The 22390-nt window shown below is 44.8% G+C and overlaps 1 protein-coding gene across 3 annotated transcripts in view; it reads left to right on the top strand.

Moving 5' to 3' along the window:
* Positions 1-22390, top strand: part of MYLK (myosin light chain kinase) — an 807913-nt gene that overhangs the window by 765104 nt on the left and 20419 nt on the right. For all 3 annotated transcript variants that reach the window (XM_088460742.1, XM_088460740.1, XM_088460741.1), the window contains 5 exons: positions 3075-3227; positions 4798-4921; positions 5840-5969; positions 10527-10655; positions 10753-14194. In XM_088460742.1, the coding sequence (XP_088316868.1) occupies positions 3075-3227; positions 4798-4921; positions 5840-5969; positions 10527-10655; positions 10753-11012 (796 nt within the window). In that variant the 3' untranslated portion in view covers positions 11013-14194. The remainder of the gene's footprint in view (positions 1-3074; positions 3228-4797; positions 4922-5839; positions 5970-10526; positions 10656-10752; positions 14195-22390) is intronic.

Below are 22390 nucleotides of genomic sequence, written 5' to 3'. Positions count from 1 at the left end.
TAATGCCCTGTATAATACATTATGCCACACACAGTAATGCCCTGTATAATACACTATGCCACACACAGTAATGCCCTATATAATACATTGTGCCACACACAGCAATTCCCTTTATAATACATTATCCTCAATTCAAGTTACGCCACACAGTAGTCCCTTATTCATGTTATGACACACAGTGGTGCCCCTTTTACACAATGCCCAAATTAGTGCCCCTTATACACAAGGCCCACAGTAGTAGTGCCCCTTATACAATGCCCACAGCAGTGGTGCCCCTTACACAATGGCCCAACAAGTGGTGCCCCCCATACAGTGCCCTCATTAGTAGTGCCCGCAGTGTTAAGGCCCCCAGTAGTAGTGCCCCCATTGGTAATGTCCACTATAGTAGTGCCCCATTGGTAATGCCCCCAATAATGTGCCCACAGTAGTAATGCCTCTATAATAGTGCCCACAGTTGTAATGCCCACATTAGTAGTGCCCCCAGTAGTGATGCCCCTTATAGTAGTGCCCACAGTTGTAATGTCCACATTATTAGTGCCCCAGTAATGCCCCCCATAGTAGTGCCCAAAGTAGTAATGCCCCCACTAGTAGTGTCCACAGTAGTAATGACCCCTATAGTAGTGCCTCCAGTAGTAATGCCCCCATTAGTAGTGTCCACAGTAGTAATGCCCCCTATAGTAGTGTCCACTGTAGTAATGCCCCCTATTGTAGTGCCTCCAGTAGTAATGCCCCCAATTGTAGTGTCCACTGTTGCAATGTCCCCCTATAGTCGTGCCCCTAGTAGTAATGCCCCCCCATATCCATGCACAAAGTAGTAATGCCCCCTATAGAAATCCCCCCTATAGCCATGCCCCCAGTGCTGGTGCTTCTGAAAAAACAAAAAAAACAATTAAAAAACAAACACAATACTTACCTTAAGCCCCGCTCATCCGCTGCCGTCCGGTCTGACCGCGGCTCCACCACGGATCTATGGGAGGGACGTCATGACATCACGACGTCCCTCTCATAGTGTTCTCTGCCGGAAGCCGAAGCTCAGGAGTGAGCTCCTTCTTTCGGCTGCCGCTGCAGGGAGGGACCCGGGTGCCCGCTGATAACAAATATCAGCGTGTGCACGGCAAATGAAGCCTCCATGCGGCAGCGGCTAGCGGGGGGGGACCGGCGCGTTTTTTTTTTGTTCTGGGATTTTTTTCTCTTTTCCTCCTGGGGACTCAGTGGCGCCCTCTAGGGTCCGGCGCTCCGGGCGACGGCCCTGTTAGCCCGCCCCTAGAACCGCCACTGTCCACAATGGACTGTAAAATGTTTGTGGTGCATTATAAAGACCTTTGAATAAAGCAGATCTCTGATAAGATTTCTTTCTTATTTCACAAAGGAAGTAGCTGTGCCAGCAGGCCCCTCTTCTTATGTGCTTCTCCGTTCCCCAACTTATACGATCATATACTCCCTACAACGGCACCTAACCCTTGGTCGCTGTCACCCTGCTGCCTATTTGAGTGTTATGATCGTGTATGCAGCAATGTTTATAAACCTTGTCCATGTTCTGCTTTGTTTTGTACTGTAAGTCACTATTTTCATATTTTGCTCATTTGTTATGTGCTGCGAAAGCCTTGTGGTGCAAAAAAAAATAAAAGATAATGTTTGAAAACGAGACATGTTTCTGTATAATGTTTAAGCATAGGACATTTACCATATTATTCCAAACTACTTTGTTTCTGAATTATTATAAAAAATCTAGAATAAATATTTTTTTACAAACAGTCACATTTGCGGCTCTATTTATCAATCTTTTTTTTACTAAAATAATGTGAAAAAGGGTGTTTTCACACCCTTTTCACATTATTTTAGTTTCACTGAAATATATTAAAGGGCAATTGTAGTAGTTTTTGTGAAAAACTACTCCAAACCCTTTAATTCTATTTTTTTTTAGCAAGCAGATCGCAATTCCCATACATGTAATGGGAAATGCGATCTGCCAGAAAATTTACTAAACGGGAATTGTGAAAAAATACCGTGTGTGAGCCCTTCTATAACATCGCCATCTGGCAGGCAGAGCAGAGCTGGGAGCCGGCTCCTATAATCAGCTTTGTGGTTTAAATAGACCACAAGCTGATTACCATAAAAAAAAAGAATTTAACACTTACCTGCAGCCGGGGAGTTGCTGGTCAGTGATCAGTGAGCTCTCTCCTCCGGTCAGCTGGTCAACGGGGCTCCTGCACTGTGACCCCGATCAGCTGTGCTGTAAACCGTCATCTCAGTGTACAGCACAGCTGACCAGGGACACAGACCAGGAGCCCCGGCGACCAGCTGACCAGAGGGGAGAGCTCACCGATCACCAGGTAAATGTCAACTGGGGGAGGGGGAATCGCAGGGGGGGGGTGTCAGCGGGGTGTATGCTCGCAAACTCTGTCCCTGCTTGTGAATGTTGATAAATTCTTGTGATAATTCCCAAATTCGCAATGCAAATTTAGGTGACATGATCACACATTTCAAATAGTAGATAAGGGCCTCGGAAACATTATATATTGCAGTCTTCTCAGTATTGTCAGATGCTGCTCCCTTGTGGCTGGTGGTAGAGTTACAGTTCTTATAATTTAAATATTTGTACTGTACAGATGCTAAATAATGCAGTCATGTTCACTAGTATGTGCTCTCAGTTTACAAGAAGAAAGTGTTGGGGGGGTGTACAAAGATACAGTCTAAGGCAGGGTACACATTTGCACAATATCTGCCTGAATTGGACAAATCAGAACAACAAATTGGGCATATTGTGCAGTGTATATGCCCGTTTGCGTGCTTCCGCTGGTCGCATGAGATATCATGTGATTGGCCGTGCCAATCACACAAATTTCTCATACGGAGCAGTGTAGTTTAATGTAAGACAGAACAAGTGATCGTTCCGTCCATTAAATCTTCCTAGTATGTGTGTACTGGCAATCTTGCATGGTCTGGGGCGAAGGGTAATCGCCCCGACCATCGTTATGGTCCCACCCTTACTCTTCATTATTCAGTCAAATTCAGCACATTTTGTCTGCTGACAGATAGTGGTCAATTAGGCACTGACACTGTTTCTCTTCTAGGGTAAGTGGTCTTTCTCCTTTTATGGGTGATAACGATAATGAGACATTGGCCAACGTTACTTCTGCTACCTGGGACTTTGATGATGAAGCATTTGATGAGATATCGGAGGATGCCAAGAATTTTATCAGCAGTCTTCTAAAGAAAGACATGAAGTAATTTATATTTTCTTTTATATCTATATTATGTCTGCTCCAGAAGAACAATAAAATAGCGGTGATCATGAAACTATAGCTGAGCCCTACCAGTATTCATAAGAATACAGCCCTCAATAGGAAGCAGTCACACTACTTAGGTGATCAGTGGTTCCTAGTGAGTGATTGCATAGATCCCTTTCCTAATTGATGTATCTAACAATTCTCACATAAAGGCCCGTATTCAATTAGTTTCGCCTTGGCGAAATAGTTCCGCCTACCCAACATTTCGCCGCCTTCACGTGTTTTGGAGGCGAAAACTTTTCGTGCGAGCTCCCGATTTACGCTGTGTTCAATTACCAAACAGGCGAAAACGGGATCCGGCGAATGTGAAACAGGCGAAAAGTGCAGGATGAATTGGGGGAATCACTCTATACCCCTGGAAAAGATGGGCTGACTTTGGAAATCATTATGGTAGTTTAGTATTAGCCCTAATTGAACTAGTTAGGGTACCTAAGTGGTGGTAAGTGCTTGCTATTAGCTTCTTGGTAAAAGTGGTGGAGAATGGCATAAAGCAGTGTTTTTTTGGAGAAAATAATTAGTCCCATTAAATTTGGGGTGCTTGTAAATGGGTGCTAGCATATTTTTATGTCTCTAAAGTGAAGTTTTAGGAAAAGTATTATCCCACCGTCATAAAAGCACCTGCAATCCCAAAAACACTTGGCCCCTTCTTAGAGTACTAGTTTTTAAAGTTGTCCTCCGCACTTTTTTCATTTTCGCCCCAAATTTCAAAGGCGTTTTTTAGGTTGTTCCGGGAATGTTTTTTTTCCTTTTTTTGGGTGAATTGTCCTTTTATGGGGGGGGGGGGGATGGGTGTACCAAGGGTTCTGGGTGGTTTCCCAACATCTGCACCCCTAGCAATGGGACTAGCAATATAAACATTTTATATCATGTTCAAAAGTAGTAAACATACTATAGGCTGATGCTGAGTTTTTTCAATAGCAATAAACGCATTCTCTATTAGGATTGATTTAAGTGAAAAAAAACCCTTATAATACAATAAAACAGGTAAAATCTTCTGTTTAGTATACAAATGAATTGATGTTATAATATATGCACTATTAATTAATTGATGTTAGAGGTGAATCAGCAAGTAGCTAGGCAGTGCTGCCAAATATCATTTTCATCAATGTGTATTTGCACCAACTCTCAGACACCCACTAGTGCTAAGGTTACTGACAGGCATATCTGTATCTGTGTGGGTCAGTTCACAATTACGCAAACGGGCCCATATTGTAGTCAGTCTGCATTTGCATGTACCTTTCGCTTCTTTTGTTTAGACTTTCTAAGCGTACGGAGAAGCATATATCAGATGTTCGTATAGATACAGACATACTCATTTTTTCGTGCATTGGACAGTACAAAATTCCATATTGCATGCTAAACAAATGGGCGTGCATGAGCTTCATAGACTTCAATGTTAGAGTCTGGAACATATTATTACATGTAGTCAACTGAACATACAGTGGGCACAAATTCTATACATAATGTGTGTCATTGTGGCCCTTACAATTGTTTATTTTTTTCACAGACAGAGGTTAAATTGCACCCAGTGTCTACAGCATGCCTGGCTGCAGCAGGACACCAACACTATGGAGGCCAAGAAGCTGTCTAAGGAAAGAATGAAGAAGTATATGGCCCGGCGGAAATGGCAGGTAAATAAAGTATTCACTGGCACTCAGTAAATAATAACTTAACATATCCCTTTGTTGGCTATACCGGTCATTAAGTAGGAAACAATGCCTCATAAATATTAGTGACAAAGGGGCCTATTTATTAACATTATTTTTACTAAAATAAAGTGTAAAATGTCGAAGCCCTATGAAAATAACGCCACCTGAAGATGGCATTATCCAGGGTTTCCCCCGGTTCCCTGAATCTTTCTCTGCTCTAACAGGCAGAGCAGACCCGGGAGCCGGCCTCCTGTGGTCAGCTGTATTGTCTAAATAGACCACAAGCTGATCACTGCAAGAAAATAATTAGTTAAAAAAAAACTTACCTGCATCCAGGGCCCAGACTGAAGATCAGTGCTCCAGTGATGTCCTCTGGGGCTCCGGTCAGCTGGTCTCCCGGCTGGTGACCCTGGTCAGCTGCTGCATAGAACAGGGGGGAAAAGGCCGCAGGGGGAGTGGTGGTTGCGGTAGGCACTGGCAGTGCATGCGCCGACACATTCTCCCTGCATTTTTTCAGAAGAATATAGGGAGAAGTGTGCGGACGGGATTCACAGGGACAGAGCTTTATCGCAAGCTCTGTCCCTGTAAGGGATTTTTGATAAATTCCTATGATATTTCCTAAATTCGCATTGCAAATTTAGTCGAAAATATCACACTACAACCGCATTTTAAATTCGGATTGTAGTAAAAAGGGCCCTAAGTGCCTTATATGATGTGATCTTGAGTTGCCCCAAATCGATACATATCTGATGTCTATGAACTTGCTCAGACAATGACATCACACACATCTATAATTTAGTTATTTCGTTCCCCACTCAATTACTAAAGAAGTAAGTCTTGTATATTTTGTTATTATGGAGATGTCCTTTCACATAAGTCTACATACCCTTCTTGTTTCAGAAAACAGGCCATGCTGTGCGAGCTATCGGGCGTTTGTCATCCATGGCAATGATCTCTGGACTGAGTGCGAGAAAGTCATCTGGAAGTTCCCCTACTAGTCCATTACCAACAGAGGCAGAAGCCAGCGAAGGTGAGGGCATGTTCTATAAATGGCAAGACTGTGTAACATGTATGGGATAATGCTCCTGTACTGTACATGACATTATGGAGTTCTGTGATGGATGTCTGAGGTGGCTTAAAATATCTGTAATAATTTACAATATCAGGTGCATTATTCCTAATATACAACCTTTCTAATGAACACTGAATTGATAACACCAGAAACTACCATTTCATAAAGGAGCTTATATATGCGAATTTTTATGATTTATACAGTATACTGTGCAATACACTATTTATTCTTGGGTTGGTAAACAATAGTTTGTAAATGGTTCAGATTGTTGTTTAAATCCCCTAGACTGTTCAATAAATCTATTGTCCAAGTAATGTTTCACTCTCCCTATGATCTAGACCACATTTCTGGAATATTTCTATAGAATGTGAATTAATATTTTGCCTTTCTCAACCCTCATGGTACTTTTCACATATGTTTTTCACAGGGATGTAGTCGGCATCCTCGCGTGCGGGATGCCAATGGTCGAAATACCGGCGCCGAAATCCCAACAGTACCGGCACCAGTATCCCGACCGTTGGCATCCCGAAGGTAAGTATCGGGGTGCAGGGGGAGGGTAGCGTTAGCTAGCAGGGTTAGGGTTAGGCATTAGGGGGAGGGTTAGGTACTGGGGAGGGACTGTTAGGATTAGGGTGCAGGGAGAGGAAGGTTAGGTTTAGGCACTAGGGGGGGAGGTTAGGGTTAGGCATCTGGGAGGGGTCTTAGATTTAGGGTGCAGGAAGGGAGAGGTTAGGTTTAGGCATTAGGAAGGGGGGGTTACGTTTAGGCACTGGGGAGGGTTAGGGTAGGTGTTAGGGTAGGGAAAGGGAAAAGACTTACCTTTACTTCCTATGGGTGTCGGGATTCTGGCTGTCGGGATACCGATATCGGTATTCTGAACAGCGGCATCCCGACAGCCCGGATTTCATACCCAACCCCTTTCATATGTGCTCTGGGCCTGTTCAGACCTGTTCGCTAGCAAGCGATCGCTCGGAGCTAGCGATGTTTTGCAATGTGCGCATGCGTATGCATCGCAGTGCGCGAACTAGTCCGAGCGATCGGGAAGCACACGCTCACCCAGCATAGACAGCCCAGCTGAATGAGTGACAGGTCAAGCCGTTTGTGGGTGGTAACAGGGGCAGGCCACTGCAAACGGGGGAGTGGAGGTGCAAACGCAGGCGCGCCTGAGCATCTTAACGCCGTTTCAGAGGCATGCATAATTAACAGGCAGTGTCATAGTACATGTCACCTGTTTGAATTATACACTGAAGTGTTCGCAGTGCTTGCTGTAGGGTACAGTCAACCGCAAGCGCTGCAGTCACTTCTGATAGAACCCGATGTACCGATGGTTGCATACACTTCCTGGAGATGACGTGCGCTAATGGGCATCTAAAGACAGGCTGGTGGGCGTCTGCATACACACCGCGATCGCACGCCAAGACATAGTGGGCGTGCGTATGCCTTGCTGTGCAGTCGCTTGCCTTGCCGTCACTTAGCCGAATTTGCATACGCTGGGAGCGAGTGTAAACATCTAGCGAACAAGTCTGATTCAGGCCCTCTGTCCTTTCTCTGCTTTGAGCTGGGCACATTCATCTCTTTTTTTTCTCTCCTGATCAGTTTGATTTTGTCACCCATGCACACCTTTTAATATTATTCCTAAATAAATAGAAATATACACTCAGTTGCCAATTAGCTTCACCTTTCTAGAACTGGGGAGTATTCGCCTTTGTCCAAAGATTGGTTGAATTCTTCATGGCATGAATTTAACAAGGTCCTGGGAACATTCCTTAGAGATTTCGGTCCATGTTGACCCGATAGTATCACGCAGTCACTGCAAATTTGTTGGCTGCACATTCATGCAGCAAGCTCCCGTTCAACCCCATACCAAATGTTTTCTATGGAATGGAGATCTTATGAACATGGAGGCCATAGGAGTATACTGAACTTATTGTCATGTTCGTCGAACCAGCTTGAGAAGGCATGTGCTTTGTGACATGACATGAGTAGATTGTGGCAATAAAGGGATGCACATGGTCAGCAGCAATACTCAAACAGGCTTTATTATTTAAGCAATGACCAGTTTAATGATTAAGCGTGTAGTGTGTGCCAACAAAACATTCTCCACACCGATCCACCACCGCTATCACCCTGAAACATTGCTACAAGGCAGAATCAATCCACAAACTCATGTAGTTTAAACCAAATTCTGACCATGGGGTGTAAAAACAGGAGACAATGGAAGGTGGTCACCTCCGGGCACAAGTCCTGAAGGGGACACACTGACCTCCATTGTTCCAGGTTCTGTTTTATGCGATCCAGAGCAGAAATAAGCAGGGAGCCCAGGGGACATGTGCTGTGGTCCTCCTTCTCCCAGGGCCCCCACCCTGGAGTCTGGTCTCTAGGGACAGATCTCCAGCAAGGAAACAGCACCAATGTACATAAAAGTGGCAGGACAGAGCCTGGAGTCCCTCCTTTGTTCGTTCTTCCTGTTCACACATGTAGAACTTGATTCCTCTCCTGTTGCTGTAGGAGCAGTAAATAGCAAGGACGGAAGATGCTGTCAGCAACAAGTAGTGTTTGTGTGCTGTGGTGTTGGTATTTAATTGGGGAGGAGTGTGTGTCTGAGTGCTGCTGCTGGGGTGTTGGCAGTGAATTCAAGGAGAGGAAAGTGTGTTACTGGGTACTACTGGGGTGTTAGAAGTGAATGTGGAGGGGAGTGGGGGAGGAGAGTTTGTGTCTGGGTGTTGCAAGTGAATGCAGGGGAAGGAGAGTGTGTGGCTGGGTGCTGCTGGGGTGTTGGCAGTGAATGTGGTTTAGGGGGAGTAGGTGTAAGTGCTGCTTGGACAAGGGCATTGGTAGTGAATACGAGCGGTGGGGGGTCACCAACAATTACCTCGCCTCCAGGCTCCTGGTATGAACTTATGCCCCTGGTTTGACCCTACCATCTGCATGATGTAGAAAAAGTCGATATTAGCCAGAATAGGTGCAATTTTGCAATTTTCAGCCTGTACCCACTGAATCATCTGTATCTTGTCATCAGACAGAAGTGGACCCTGGTGTTGCCCATCCACTTCAAGGTTGAACGTACTGAAATGCTCCTCTTCATACCACATAATTATTTTAGTAGGGCTGATTTGGAGGTGGACACAGCTAATGCGCTACAAAGTCTTTCCCAGGTATACATTCATGTGTGTTAATGTGCAAGGAGTGAGACACCCACTTTCAGCAACCACACATGCTGTAATCTGCTTGGTGCATCTTTAGACACCACCATTGATCACACATTGAAACTTGCACCAGCCCTATGGCAGGTGCAGATTTTCTGTCTGAGTTTGGGCTCCAGAGTAAACAATTAAGCATCTGCATAAGCAAATGCCCGAAACACTCCCATAAGGATGGGTGAGAGGAGAGGCAAAGGGGGATGAGTGGAGAGTGACAGGCAGAGGCTTACGGAGAGAGGCAGAGGGTGAAGAAAAGAGAGTGACGGGCAATGGCAGTGGGTGACGTGTAGATGGTGACAGGGAGAGCAGAGGGTGACAGGGAGAAGCAGAGGGTGAAGGGGAGCAGCAGAGGGTGACGGTCTGGAGAGGCAGATGGTGACGGAGAGAGGCAAAGGGTGATGAGTAGAGAGTGATAGTCAGAGGCTGACAGAGAGAGGCAGATGGTGATGAGAAGAGAGTGACAGGCAGAGGCAGTGGGTGACCAGCAGAGGTAGTGACGGGCAGAGGCAAAGAGTGACAGGAAGAGGCAGGCTATGACCTGCAGTCCAGGTGGCGGATAGGCTGGTCAGAGCCTGAGAACTCAGAGAGGTTCTCTCCTCCTGCTTGCGGCTCTTGCAAGATCATCAGGCTCCCCGAGTCCCTTGGGGGCAACACATGCATAGCAGCAGCCTAGCCCATCTGGTATTGCTGACAATCCAGGCTGTCTAAGGCTATCCCGGATGGGTAGAAGTCTGACGGATGACGGCACTGCGGATCATAAATTATGATGAACCAATTAGCAACAGGGGGGCTTGGCTGGCCCATTACTCATCAGAGGCCCAGGTGTGATGAACCAGCTGCACCGCCAGTAGTTCCACCCCTAAGTGTTAGCCCCCTCTACCTATACAACAAAGTGCCCTACTAGCTTCAACTACACTGCTTGCTGACCTACATTTCACTTAAAATTATATCTGTCCGACAAAATTCAGAACTAGAGAACTGCGAATCTCATTGCCTGGACAAAATCCACTTATCCTGTTCTGTTTGGTGGAAATATTGGCTAGGAGTTCGGTATATTAGGTGGACAGTCACTATGTTGACATTCATAATGTCAATATGAGAATGTCGACATGTTCAGCATGTTGACAATGATGAAATGTTGACATGGTCACAATGTTGAAAATTCATTTTTAAAGTATCGCTAATGCTAACCCCTAAACCTAACCCTAATGTCGCAATTTTAACCATGTCGACATAGAGGCTGCATACTGGCAGTAGTACGAGTGAGTTTTATCATACATGAGTGTATATTAGTAATGCTGGGATCTTCTTACAGAGGACAATCAGGCTTTCCTGGATTCTGTGTCTGAGGAACGACCTCCCATAAAGCCATGTTTTACCAGGACCATGTTGGATATTGAAGTTGTAGAAGGAAGCGCAGCCAGGTTTGACTGCAGGATCGAAGGTGATGTTCTTATCAGTAAGGTGTATTGTACTGTCTGTATCATATTGATTTTGTGTTTGTGGCTCTGTGCTGACCACTACTCTTCTCTCTACTGCAGGTCATCCTGACCCAGAGGTGATTTGGTACAAGGATGACCAGCCCATCAAGGAGTCTCGTCACTTTCAGATAGAATATGATGAGGATGGGAACTGCTCCCTCACCATTTCTGAGGTGTGTGGTGATGATGATGCCAAATACACCTGCAAAGCCATCAACAGCCAAGGCGAGGTGACCTGCACTGCAGAGCTCATTGTGGAGGTGATGGCTGAAGAGGAGGAAGAAGAGGAGGAGGAGGAGGAGGAGGAGGAGGAAGAATGAATTAATATACCATGTTGGACTTATTTCTAGCCACAAACTATAAGGGGACTTTCACATTCGGATCCCAGAAAGACATTAATTCAGAGAAGCTGGAAGGCATACTTTGATCTCACTGTTTGAAGAGCAAGTCCTCGGCATGATTAGAAAAGACTTATTCCAATTTCTACAGGCATTATCACTGCTCAGCCATAATATGCAGAATGATGACTCTGATTTGTGATTGCAGAGGGGAACATGGCTTGGATGTGGTTGTAGTGTATATGGCCCGGGAATTGGTTGTAGGGTGAATGGCCCAGGATATTGCTGTAGGGTGAATGGTCCATAATGTGGCTGTAGGGTGAATAGAACAGGACTGTGGTTGTAGGGTGAGTGCCCGAGACTGTGGTTGTAGGGTGAGTGACCTGGGATACTGTTGTAAGGTCAGTGGCCCAGGATGCGGTTGTAGGGTCAGTGGCCCGGGATGTGGTTGTAGGGCGAGTAGCCCTAGTTGTGGCTGGACTGTGAATGGTCTGCGATATGGCTGTGAGTTAATGGACCAGGACTGTGGTTGTAGGATGAGTTGCCTGGGATGTGGTTGTAGGATGAGTGGGCCAGATTGCGGTTGTAGGGTAAATGGCCTGGGATATGGTTCTAGGGTAGATAAATGGTCTGGGATGCGGTTTTAGGATGAATGGCCCGGGATGCTGTACTTGGTGTATGGCCCAGGATGTGATGCTGCGTGTGTGACCCAGACTGTGGTGTAGTGTGAATGCTTCTACCCCTATAATCACAAAGAGTTACTGCAGTGCCTTTTTTTGTCAAAGTACTGGGCCTAGTTTAGAACCCAGTGTTGGATTATAGAACCCACTTTATTACTTTCTTGTCCAATTTGGTGAGCTGCCAGATACCTCTTTTCCTTAACGTTATATAAGTGATAGTCCCTGATTCTCTGGCTGGAAACAGACATAGTTTACTTATCCTTTTATATGTTGTTTTATGGAACCCAGAGGCAGTTATTGTTTGATCACACAAGCTTTGATGTTCCATAATGTGAAGTTTGGGAGAGAATTGTGAGCTATATATATATAAAACAGATCTAAAGATGTGCTGAAGGCAACAAATTATTGCAATAGGTTTATCTATGTACAGGGGAATGAATGTTTACAGAAAGTTCTGACAAAATCCAATACTTCCCTTTCCAGTAACTGAATAATAATCTCATCTGTTGAAGAGCATGGTCCATATTTGGTGAACTGCCAGATTGGAAAGATATCTTGGAAACACTGTTTGATACCTTGAAAAGATCTCCCCTAACGGCTGGATGTAAATATCTGCTATAATCATATACACAGAATCCCATGCTTCCAGACCATTAAAGCAGGGTTATGTCATTTAAGATAGCAAAACTTTAGAATTGTACAACTCAGCTGGCTACCAAAGCATGCTGGGAATTGTAGTTTGTCAGTAGTCGCATATGACCAAAACCTGTCTTGAACACAGGACCTGATTCAGACCTGCTCGCTAGATGCGATCGCTCGCCCCCAGCGTATGCAAATCCAGCGCACGCCCAGCAAGGCAGGTGATCGCACGGCAAAGCATTAGCACGCCCACTATGTCTTGGCGAGCGATCACTTTGTGTGTGCAGATACCCACCAGCCATTCATAAGATGCCCACTTGCGCACGTCATCTCCTGGAAGAGCATGAAAACATTGGTACATCGAGCACCATCGGATGTGTTCGCAGCGCATGAGGTTGACTATACCTGGCCGCAAGCAGTGCGATCACTTCAGTGTTTTTACAACCAGGGGATGTGTACAATGACGCTGCCTGTTAATTATGCATGCCTATGAAACGGCGTTGAAACACTCAGGCACGCCTGCGTTCGTACCTCCACTCCTCCGTTTCTAGTGGCCTGGCCCTGTTACCACCCACAAATGGCCTCTTCTGTCACTCATTCAACTGGGCTGTCTATGCTGGGCGAGCGACCGCTTCCCGATCTGTCGCAGTGGTTCCCGAACGCGCATTGTGATGCATACGCATGAGCAGAATGCAAATATCGGCCAGCTACGAGCGATCGCATCCTAGCGAGCAGGTCTGAATCAGGTCCACTGTCAGATATCAAGCCTACCAATAAGGGTTCATCTGTTGTGAAAAATTCAGATTCCCAAATTTATACAAAATCCACTTTTTCGGATTGCTATTGCCCCTAGTGACTGTTCTTGCCATATAATGCAGTATTTCCCAGCTCTAAATTGTGTTTAATTGTTAGGTTGTGTGAAGATGTTTTGACCTAAATAAGTATCCAATATTCACCTTCTCTAGCAAGGATTTAAGGACTTTCTCTTCTTACAAGTGCGTGAGATTCCTGCTCACACTTTGCTTTCACAATATAAGCACTTTGTTTTTTTGTTGTTGTTTTAAGGAGAATATATCAGATGTCAGATGTTCATTATGGATCTGTTTGTGTGCCACACTGTGTGTATATAGATGTGTGTCTCATTCTTTCCGAATTAATTTAATATGTAAGATTCAAGGGAGATCAACTGATCATCTTATCAGTCTTTTTAATAATTCCCCAATGTTGAAAATCAAAAAATTTGGTGCACGCAACAGCATTTGTTGTAATTGTTTCTTGAATCAATAGAATAAATCACAATTGAACCATCACAGTTATCTGTTGTCACTGCAGATATATAAAACATTTTTACCAAATTTGAATAAGGATTGCCAGTAACATTTACATCATATACAGTGTATGTTTCTAAGATCTTATATTACATGAATTGTATCTAAAATATAGAGCGCTTGTTTAGCAATGAGCGCAATACCTGTGAAAAATTGCCCTATTTCTGCCTACCTTCTATGCCGCGTTCTGCTGCTACCGGCTGGTTACCTCCGTGTCCGTCCTCCTCGTTTGTATTCTGAGGTCTCCTTTTTTTTTTTTTTAGAAAAAACTTTATTGGCTAATGATATTATACAGCGAGGCTGAGAAGCGCAATACCTATTATAAATGGAACCATGGAGTAAAAAGCACATGGTTTTTAATGAGAAGATCAGATCAGATTTAATTTTCAGTCAACCCAATAAAGAATTTTTTAAGCCTGAAACGCGTTGGTAGCGTAACACCGTACCACTGAACCGGGAGCAACGTCGGGCGAACAAGGAAGGAACCAGCCGGTAGCAGCAGAACGCGGCATAGAAGGTAGGCAGAAATAGGGCCGGTTAGTCAGATTTCACCTGCTGACATCTCAGCACGGCTGTTAGCCGGTAACATCGTAACCCCCGATCTCCCTATACGGGCCTTACTAAATGTGCATCAATAAAAGTTTTATAAACATTTTCATGCACTAACTTTTTATTTTTCACAGGTATTGCGCTTACACTCCTAAACACTCAATAAACAAGCGCTCTATATTTTAGATTTAATTTATGTATTTTTAAGTGGAGCTGCTCATGCTATACTGTAACCAACAGCAGCACAGTGTTATAAGAAATTTATGACATGAATTGTGTAATTCAGCCCTCTACATGCAGTGAAGATAACATATTAACCCACCCCAACATGTGATATTAATAGTGTTACAGAACTTACTATTTACTATTGCAGCAAATCATGTTTGATTTAAATTTTCTGTTTTTATTAATGATAATGTTGTTCACATTGCTTAAATTATGTCCTTATTTGATCTCAGTATACCTCTCTCTTGTGGTAAAGATGGGGTTAACACAGCCTGGCTCTTATCCCAAATCTGCCAGCCTGTCGGATGCACTCTGTAACCACAGGATTGTCACCATCTCCATATATGGAAAGGGTTTTGGAAGTGTACAAAGCTTTTCTCACGTATTTTATTTTAATGAAAATACACTTTTTTTTCCATTTTGTTAAAGGCTAACAATTTGCGGTGATGAGAACACTACAGCTGTAGTTCCTCACATTATAAATAAAGACTAGCACAACGCATGCTTTCCATAGTGGTGGGGCTCCAGTTGTCTGCATCTTCTTTTATATGTGTCAACATGTAACGTCTGATATTATTGATGTATGTGAATAGTTCACGTTGTAGGTGCTTTCCTGGGAAACTCCACAGAATCAGCCTCTATCAAACCCTGCACCCACCCTGGATCCCAATCCCAGACCCTCCAACATGACCCGTTCCATTAGGTACAAAATGCTCTGCTCCTGGACTCCCTTTTTAATTGATGATTGCAACCACCTGTGTAGAAACACCTGTATCATCATTTACCTAGCTCACCACAGGTGACTGCAATCATCAATTATGTGGGAAGTCCAGGAGCAGAGCATTTTGTACCTTATGGATCGGGTCATGTTGGAGGGTAGGCAATCCTTCCTACTGATTATATATATATATATATATATATATATATATATATATATATATATATATATATATATATATATTTATATTTAGAAAGAGAGAGAGATCCGTTGATCGGCACTCCGAATACAATCACCATTAGCCCGGCAGCCTGTCTCACAAAAACAATAAACATGCATCCACAGAACGGAGGGCACTCCTGGGACTCAATAATATATTTAAATAAGCCACACACGGCCAGAGAGTTCTGACGTTTCGGGTCTTTATTAAGGGTTAATGAAGACCCGAAAAAACATCTAAATTTTCTGGCTGTGTGTGGCTTATTTAAATATAGTATTGAGTACCAAGAGTGCCCTCTGTTTTGTGGATGCATATATCTCAACAAAGAAAAAATGTATGTCACCATGCGCAATGTTAGTCCAGCATTTTTAGGTTAGTGGAAGGGAGTCCTTTATTAGCAATCAATTCTCATTCACTACTTGCAGCTCCCTTGAAAGCGTTCCTCCTCCTCAGGAGTCACTCAGAGAGTTTCTAGTAAAAAAAAAACAGGCTGTGCACCATAGTGAGTCAACTATGCCTGCCAAGTGGGGATGCAGTGTCCACAGGATTGCAGCAGCAGCAGCAAAATGGAGGAGTCTAACAGCAGTTGTGCAGTCTGTTTGAAAAACCTGACTCCAGCCCCCAGCAGCAAGCCTCACCTCCTGTTCAGTGAGTCACGTCACAGCAGCATTTCATCACCAAGCTACGCCCCAAACATGTTTCGTCACAAATACTTCATCAGTGGGTGTCTCCATATTCTCTTTCCCACCCTGCTGCTGGGGACTGGAGTGAGGAGGCAGGTTTTTCAAACAGACTGTACAACTGCTGTTAGACTCCTCCATTTTGCTGCTGCTGCAATCCTGTGGACAATGCATACCCACTTGGCAGGCATAGTTAATGCTGACTTATTTTAACCTAGATGTAAGTCTTTATGTGTGCTACAATTAAATGTAAATGTGTGTTACTCACTACGGTGTGCACCCTGTTTTCTTTGACTATATATATATATATATATATACCAATCACTTTCCCAGCTCCAGCACAGAAACATGAGAAAATACAGACCAGCACTCCACAAAGTTGAAAGACATTTTCTCAATGCATTTAATGATGCAGCAAATTAGCCATTCATTTAAAGTGCAATTAGTGCATGAAAGATGCAATACTTATCAGACAGTAGGGAGTTTCGGGTCCCAGCTGGTAATATACTTACCTCCAATCCCGACAGATCAAGGTAAGTATATTACCCTACACCTAACCCTCCCTCTACGCAGCCTAACCCTCCCCCCAGCCTTCCTTCATATGAAATGCTAAGAGTCTGCGTCTGTGTGTGAGACTGAGAGACATATTTATCTGTCCTGCAAATAAATTTTGAAAAGCACTTAATGATTTGAAGGAGGACAACTAAGAAAGATGTATGTGTACTGTACCATTTAAGGTCGTAAATTCATACCAGGAGCTTGGAGGTGAGGTAGTTGTTAGTGACCCCCCCAACCACTTGCATTCACTACCAACACTCCAGTTCCAGCAGCATTCACACCCACTCCCCCTAAACCCTCATTCACTACCAACACCACAGCAGCTCCCACTTACACACTTTCTTTCCACTGCATTCACTGTCAACACCCCAGCAGCACCAAGTCCCACACTCTTCCCTCTCCATATTCACTTTCAACACCCCAGAAGCACCAAAACACACTCTCCTCCCCCAGCATTTACTTCTAACAACCCAGCAGCAACCAACATACACTCTCCTCCCCCACTCCCCCCTACTTTCACTTCTAACATGACAGCAGCACCCAGACACACACTCTCCTCCCCTTGCATTCACTGCCAACACCTCAGCAGAACCCAGTCACGTACTCTCCTCCCCTTGCTATCTCTTGCAACACCCAGACACACACTCCTCCCCTCCACTTTCACTTATAACACCCCAGCAGCATCCAGACACACACTCGCCTTCCCCTGCATTCCCTACCAACACCCCAGCAACAGCCAGACACACACACTCACCTTCCCCTGCATTCCCTACCAGCACCCCAGCAACAGCACCCAGCCACACACTCCTCCCCCAATTAACTACCAACATCCCAGCACACAAACACTACCAGCATCTTCCATTCTTGCTATTTGATGCTCCCACAGAAACAGAAGAGGAAGCAGGTCTCACGTTTGTGAGGAGGAAGAACCAACAAAGAAGGGACTCCAGGCTTTGGCACCATTAATATGGATAATTGTCTCAAATGAAATCAAAACAACAATTGTAACAAGGGTTAGTGTTAAAGAAGTCCCATTTCCAACACATGCAAGAATAGAAAAGAAAAAAGGAGTGCAAGAAACCAAATCTTTTAACATACTAATAAAAAGGCAAAATACACTGGGAAGCAATAAGTATATTCATATAGATTAGCTAGCAAACATATTAACTAGCAAAAGTAGTATGTTTTGTATATGTCTTTTATTGGTTAATACGTATGTATAACTATGGTTAATACATACTTTCATACTTTTGAAAAAGCATTTCAGGGAGATTGTGAAGCAACACCCAGGGCTGCCATCAGGAATCATGGGGCCCATTACTAGTGGATCAGGAAGGCCCCCCTCCCTCACAAAGCCCGAATGGTGCAAAGTGTGTAGAGTGCTGAGAGATTTAATAAATGAGAATTGTACTTACCTGCAATCCTTAGATTCAATTATGTGGTTTTGAACTTGGTTGCGCTTTTCTTCATCTATGCCTCTTCTGATTATCAGCCAACGGCCATGGTTCTATGTAGTACATTCAGAAGATGAAAATGGAAAGACATAAAGACTGGAGAAGTGGAAGATGAGGGGCAGAAAGGTGTGGCATAAGAGGAAAGTGAATGAGAAGGTGGAGAACAGATGGGATGGGGAGAAAGATGGGATAATGCAGGCCTGGACAACCTTTGACTTTCCAGACTTTCCTAGCATACTTTACCAGCTGATCAGTGGGAGGTTATGCTGGGACTTGAAGTTTCACAACAGCTAGAGAGCCACAAATTTGCCAGGCCTGGAATGTGGCACAGTGGAGGAAAGCATGTGACAGGGGTCAGAGGCACACAAATTGAGTGGATGAGGGGCAGCGGCACTCATAGGGAGGGAAGGGGTGCATAGGTACACAAGGGGAGTGTAGTGTCAGGCAGAGGCACACAAGGGTAGAAGGGGGCAGAGGCACACATGGGAAGTGAAAAACGGGGCAATGGCACACATGGGATGTTGAGTGGGAGGGAGAGGTATGGGGTGTGGAGGGGTTAGACGCACTCATGGAGGTGTGAGGCAGTCACCCATGGGTTGGGGAGGGGAGGCAGAGGGACACATACTAAGCTACATAGTGTAGAGACAAATACAGAGTACAGAGAGGGTAGAGAGACAGGGACAGACATCAATGTTGTAGGGAAGGAATAGAGCTGCAGACACAAGAAGTCAGTGTCAGTGCTGTATCTTTAGCATTTTTCCTGGGCTGTGTGCAGTTATCCTTGACAAAACATCTGACCTCCATGCTCCAGCATTGATCACATGTTTGCAGGGGAATCCAGCATCTCACAGCCCTAGCTCTTGGGCTACTAGTGCTGGCTGGATAGTTAATTAATGAATGACTCATCATACACAGCTTAGCTGTGTGATGAGTCATTCATATAAATCGCTGTCCAGAACTAACATGCAAAAAGTTTATCAATTAACTCTGCCGGCAGCTGGGGACCATACAGGAGTAGTGGTTGTCCCTCCCCTGATGGCGGCCCTGGCAACACCTATGAGCGTACATTAAAGTGGAGGTGTATTGCTACAGTATATGTGAGAGGAATGCCATAAAATCTACTTACATCGGTATACAATCGGGAAACCGGCTGCCTTAATACCGACAACCGGCTTCCCGACTGTCATATCCCGGCAAGGGTGAAATGCTGGGTGTCTAGATGTAGACGCCTGACATTTCCCAGACGCCGGGAGACCGGCGCCCGGCATCCCCCCCGCGAGCAGACAGCCGCGGGGGGGGAGGGTTAGGTTTAGGGCATCCGGGGGGGACTTAGGGTTACGCACCCGTCTGGGGGACTTAGGCACTGGGGTTTAGGCAGCGGGGAAGGGGGGGTTAGGGTTAGGCACTTAGAGGGGGGATTAGGGTTACGCACCCCTAAGGAGGGTTAGGGGGTTAGGTTAGGCTAGTTTATACTTACCTTAGCGATGATCGGGATTTCCAGCACTGTCGGGCTTCCGCTGCCGGGAACTCTGCTTTTGTCAGCCAGGTGCTGCCGGGATACCGATTCATACCGATTCCCTTACATCTAAACAAGCCCAAGAACAGTTATACCCATTTTCCACCAAAATTCCGGGTCTGTCCCAGAGTTGGAACAGGGTTCCTATCTGGATCAAACCCGGAATTTAGCCGGCGCCGACTCGGGATATTCCCGAGTCGACGCCGCTCAAACCGCAGGCGGGTCTGCATAGACCCGGTTTTTCCGGCGTGAAAGTGGACGCTTGGAGATGACGTCATCCCCAAGCGCCACTGAAGCCGGACCAATCGGCCCACTTGCGGTGCACTGCAGGTCATCAAGACCCGTAGTGCGCCGTTCACACAGCAGGGTTTCACGGGTTACTCCCGTGTTAAACCCTGCTATTTACCTGGGTTGGATTGCCGGGTCACTCGACCCGGCGATCCAACCCTCACCCCTTTTACACCAAGGAGCTGCCCGGGATAACACTGCAATAACCCGGGTTTTAGCTCCAGTGTAAAAGGGGTATTAGTAAGATCTGTTTGTTCATGAAAACACGCTAATACTTTTCAGAAAATGCATGTAGCCATAGGCTAGTTTCACACTTGCCGGTTTTGACCGGGTGGCAAAAAGCCGCCTGTTTTGTTGCAGGGTGTGAAAAATAGATACGCAGGGAAGCAGGTGGGTCCTTTCACACGGCATGGGCACAGCACGGTCGCTGTTTTACAGCTGGGAATATCCACTGTGCAGGACGGCTGCCTTGCCGTGTCCGTCCCGTCCCTGCACGCCAGTGGTGTAAAGGAACAATGTGTCCTTTCACACACACTGGATTGTGCCGGCCCGTGCTTGTGCAGCAGCAGCTGCTGCTGCGCATGCCCAATAGAAAAAAATAAACACATTAAAAGTGGCTCAAAGCCGATGCTTGAGAAAGGCACTGAGTGCCTGAAAAAACTTGTCCGGCTACCGACAGTTTCTTGCCCGGCCGGTCAAAACCGGCAGGTGTGAAACTAGCCATAGGGATCATTGTGCCTTATAACCAATGCTTAGAAATGATACTAATGATCCCATTTGAATATACACAGTTAAGTCACATTATTATGACCTACTGTACATTTGACGTCGGCAGCACATAGCCCATGAAGTATGTCATGTGCTGTGTGCTGGCTTTAGTGGGTATATATCACTCTTTGCAGTCTTGGGTAAAAGGGGCGATCTAGCCAAGCGCAAATAGGGATGATTATTGGCTTTTGGGCCAAGGGTGGCAGTGTTTCTGAAACAGCGCAGTTTGTGAAATGTTCGTGTGTTGCTGTGGTGAAGGTGTATTGTGAATGGGCAAATAGCACCATGGCGAATAACTGACGTGGAAACTGCACAGCACCATGTGCCATTGATGTGAGAGGTGAACATGGGCTACGAAGGTGCAAGGGCCGACCAACACGCTACCGTTGAACAGCTCACCATCAAAATGAACCTGGTGGCCACCAGATGTGTGTCTAAAATGACAGTTCGGCAAACCCTGCTCTGTATGGGGCTCCGAAGCAAATGGATGGTCACTGCACCTATGCTAACGAAGGTGCATCGGCGGAAAAGGCTTCAATTTTCACTCCTGTATCGGAATTGGATCTCCGCTAATTGGCACGTTTCTGCTTCATAAAATGGATGGACGTTGGCATGTCAGGCAAGAAACAACTATGAATACCTAATAATTTATGCAGCCTAAATGTCACTATTTAGCGTTGTAAGTCGCACAAGAAGTAACTTTGAGTGTGGTTCCAAAGCACAACAGTTATTATTCACATAAAAAGCATTTAGTTACACGCTGTGATCTAAATACAATTAGTGCAAAGGATTATACAGAAATAAGGTACAGTCGATATATTCCGCGGGCGCTCTGGATCCAGATTTCCGGCATCAAAGGTGAAGCCTCCGTCAAAAGAAAGAATCTGATGACTAACTACTGAATATAGAGCGCCTGCATATATACCCTTACAGAGAGCAGGCAATACAATAGGAACGAGTTGGCATAATCCCATTGGTTCTTCCTCTTGGTTCTTCTGTCATAGGTCAGTTTGTACAATGGTATTTATGATTATATGTAAGTATGCGTTGTGTGTCTACTTGCAGCATAAAAGGTGCGCTGTGTGTGTTTCTATTTACAAATGCAACTATATATGTGTGCATGCATTGTGGATACCCATGTGATCGTTTACGTGTGTGTATATATATATATATATATATATATACATTTATACATTTATATACATGCTTCAAACTGGTTATTATTAATATTACTTCTGTCTGAACTAAATGAATGACAGACAATGGAGTTTGTCCTGTTCATAGATGGAGCAAGCCTTAGCAAACAGTCTGATAATTTTAACAAAAGGCTTTTCTATGTTTATTCAGAATACAATTGTCAGTCCCTCTTAACCACATCAGCATGGGACACAAAGCCTACAATTTCGATAACGATAGCTAAACATCTGACAATTGTTTCTAAAGCCACTCTCTGAGCATATCAGTGTCTGTGTTATACTTCAATTGCCACAGACATACTGTTTCTATATGCGAAGTAAATACTCGCACTATCTTTGTGTATTCTTAATTACTTGTCACAAACATGTCCACAAGACATGTCTGTCATCACTGAATATATGAAGTCTTTAAATATATATATTTCTATGTGTATAAATGCGTATAGGGTATGATAGGATTTTAAACAGTATGTGGTGGCAATGCGATCGCACGATGCTAATAATAGCATATTAGCATCACACACAATGGTTTCATGCTGAC

Source organism: Taudactylus pleione, unplaced genomic scaffold (genome assembly GCF_031769625.1).
Source record: "Taudactylus pleione unplaced genomic scaffold, aTauple2 ptg000977l, whole genome shotgun sequence".
Taxonomy (NCBI): Eukaryota; Metazoa; Chordata; class Amphibia; order Anura; family Myobatrachidae; genus Taudactylus; species Taudactylus pleione.
The sequence above is the reverse complement of the archived record's forward strand: the minus strand, read 5'-3'. Positions and strand labels throughout refer to the sequence as shown.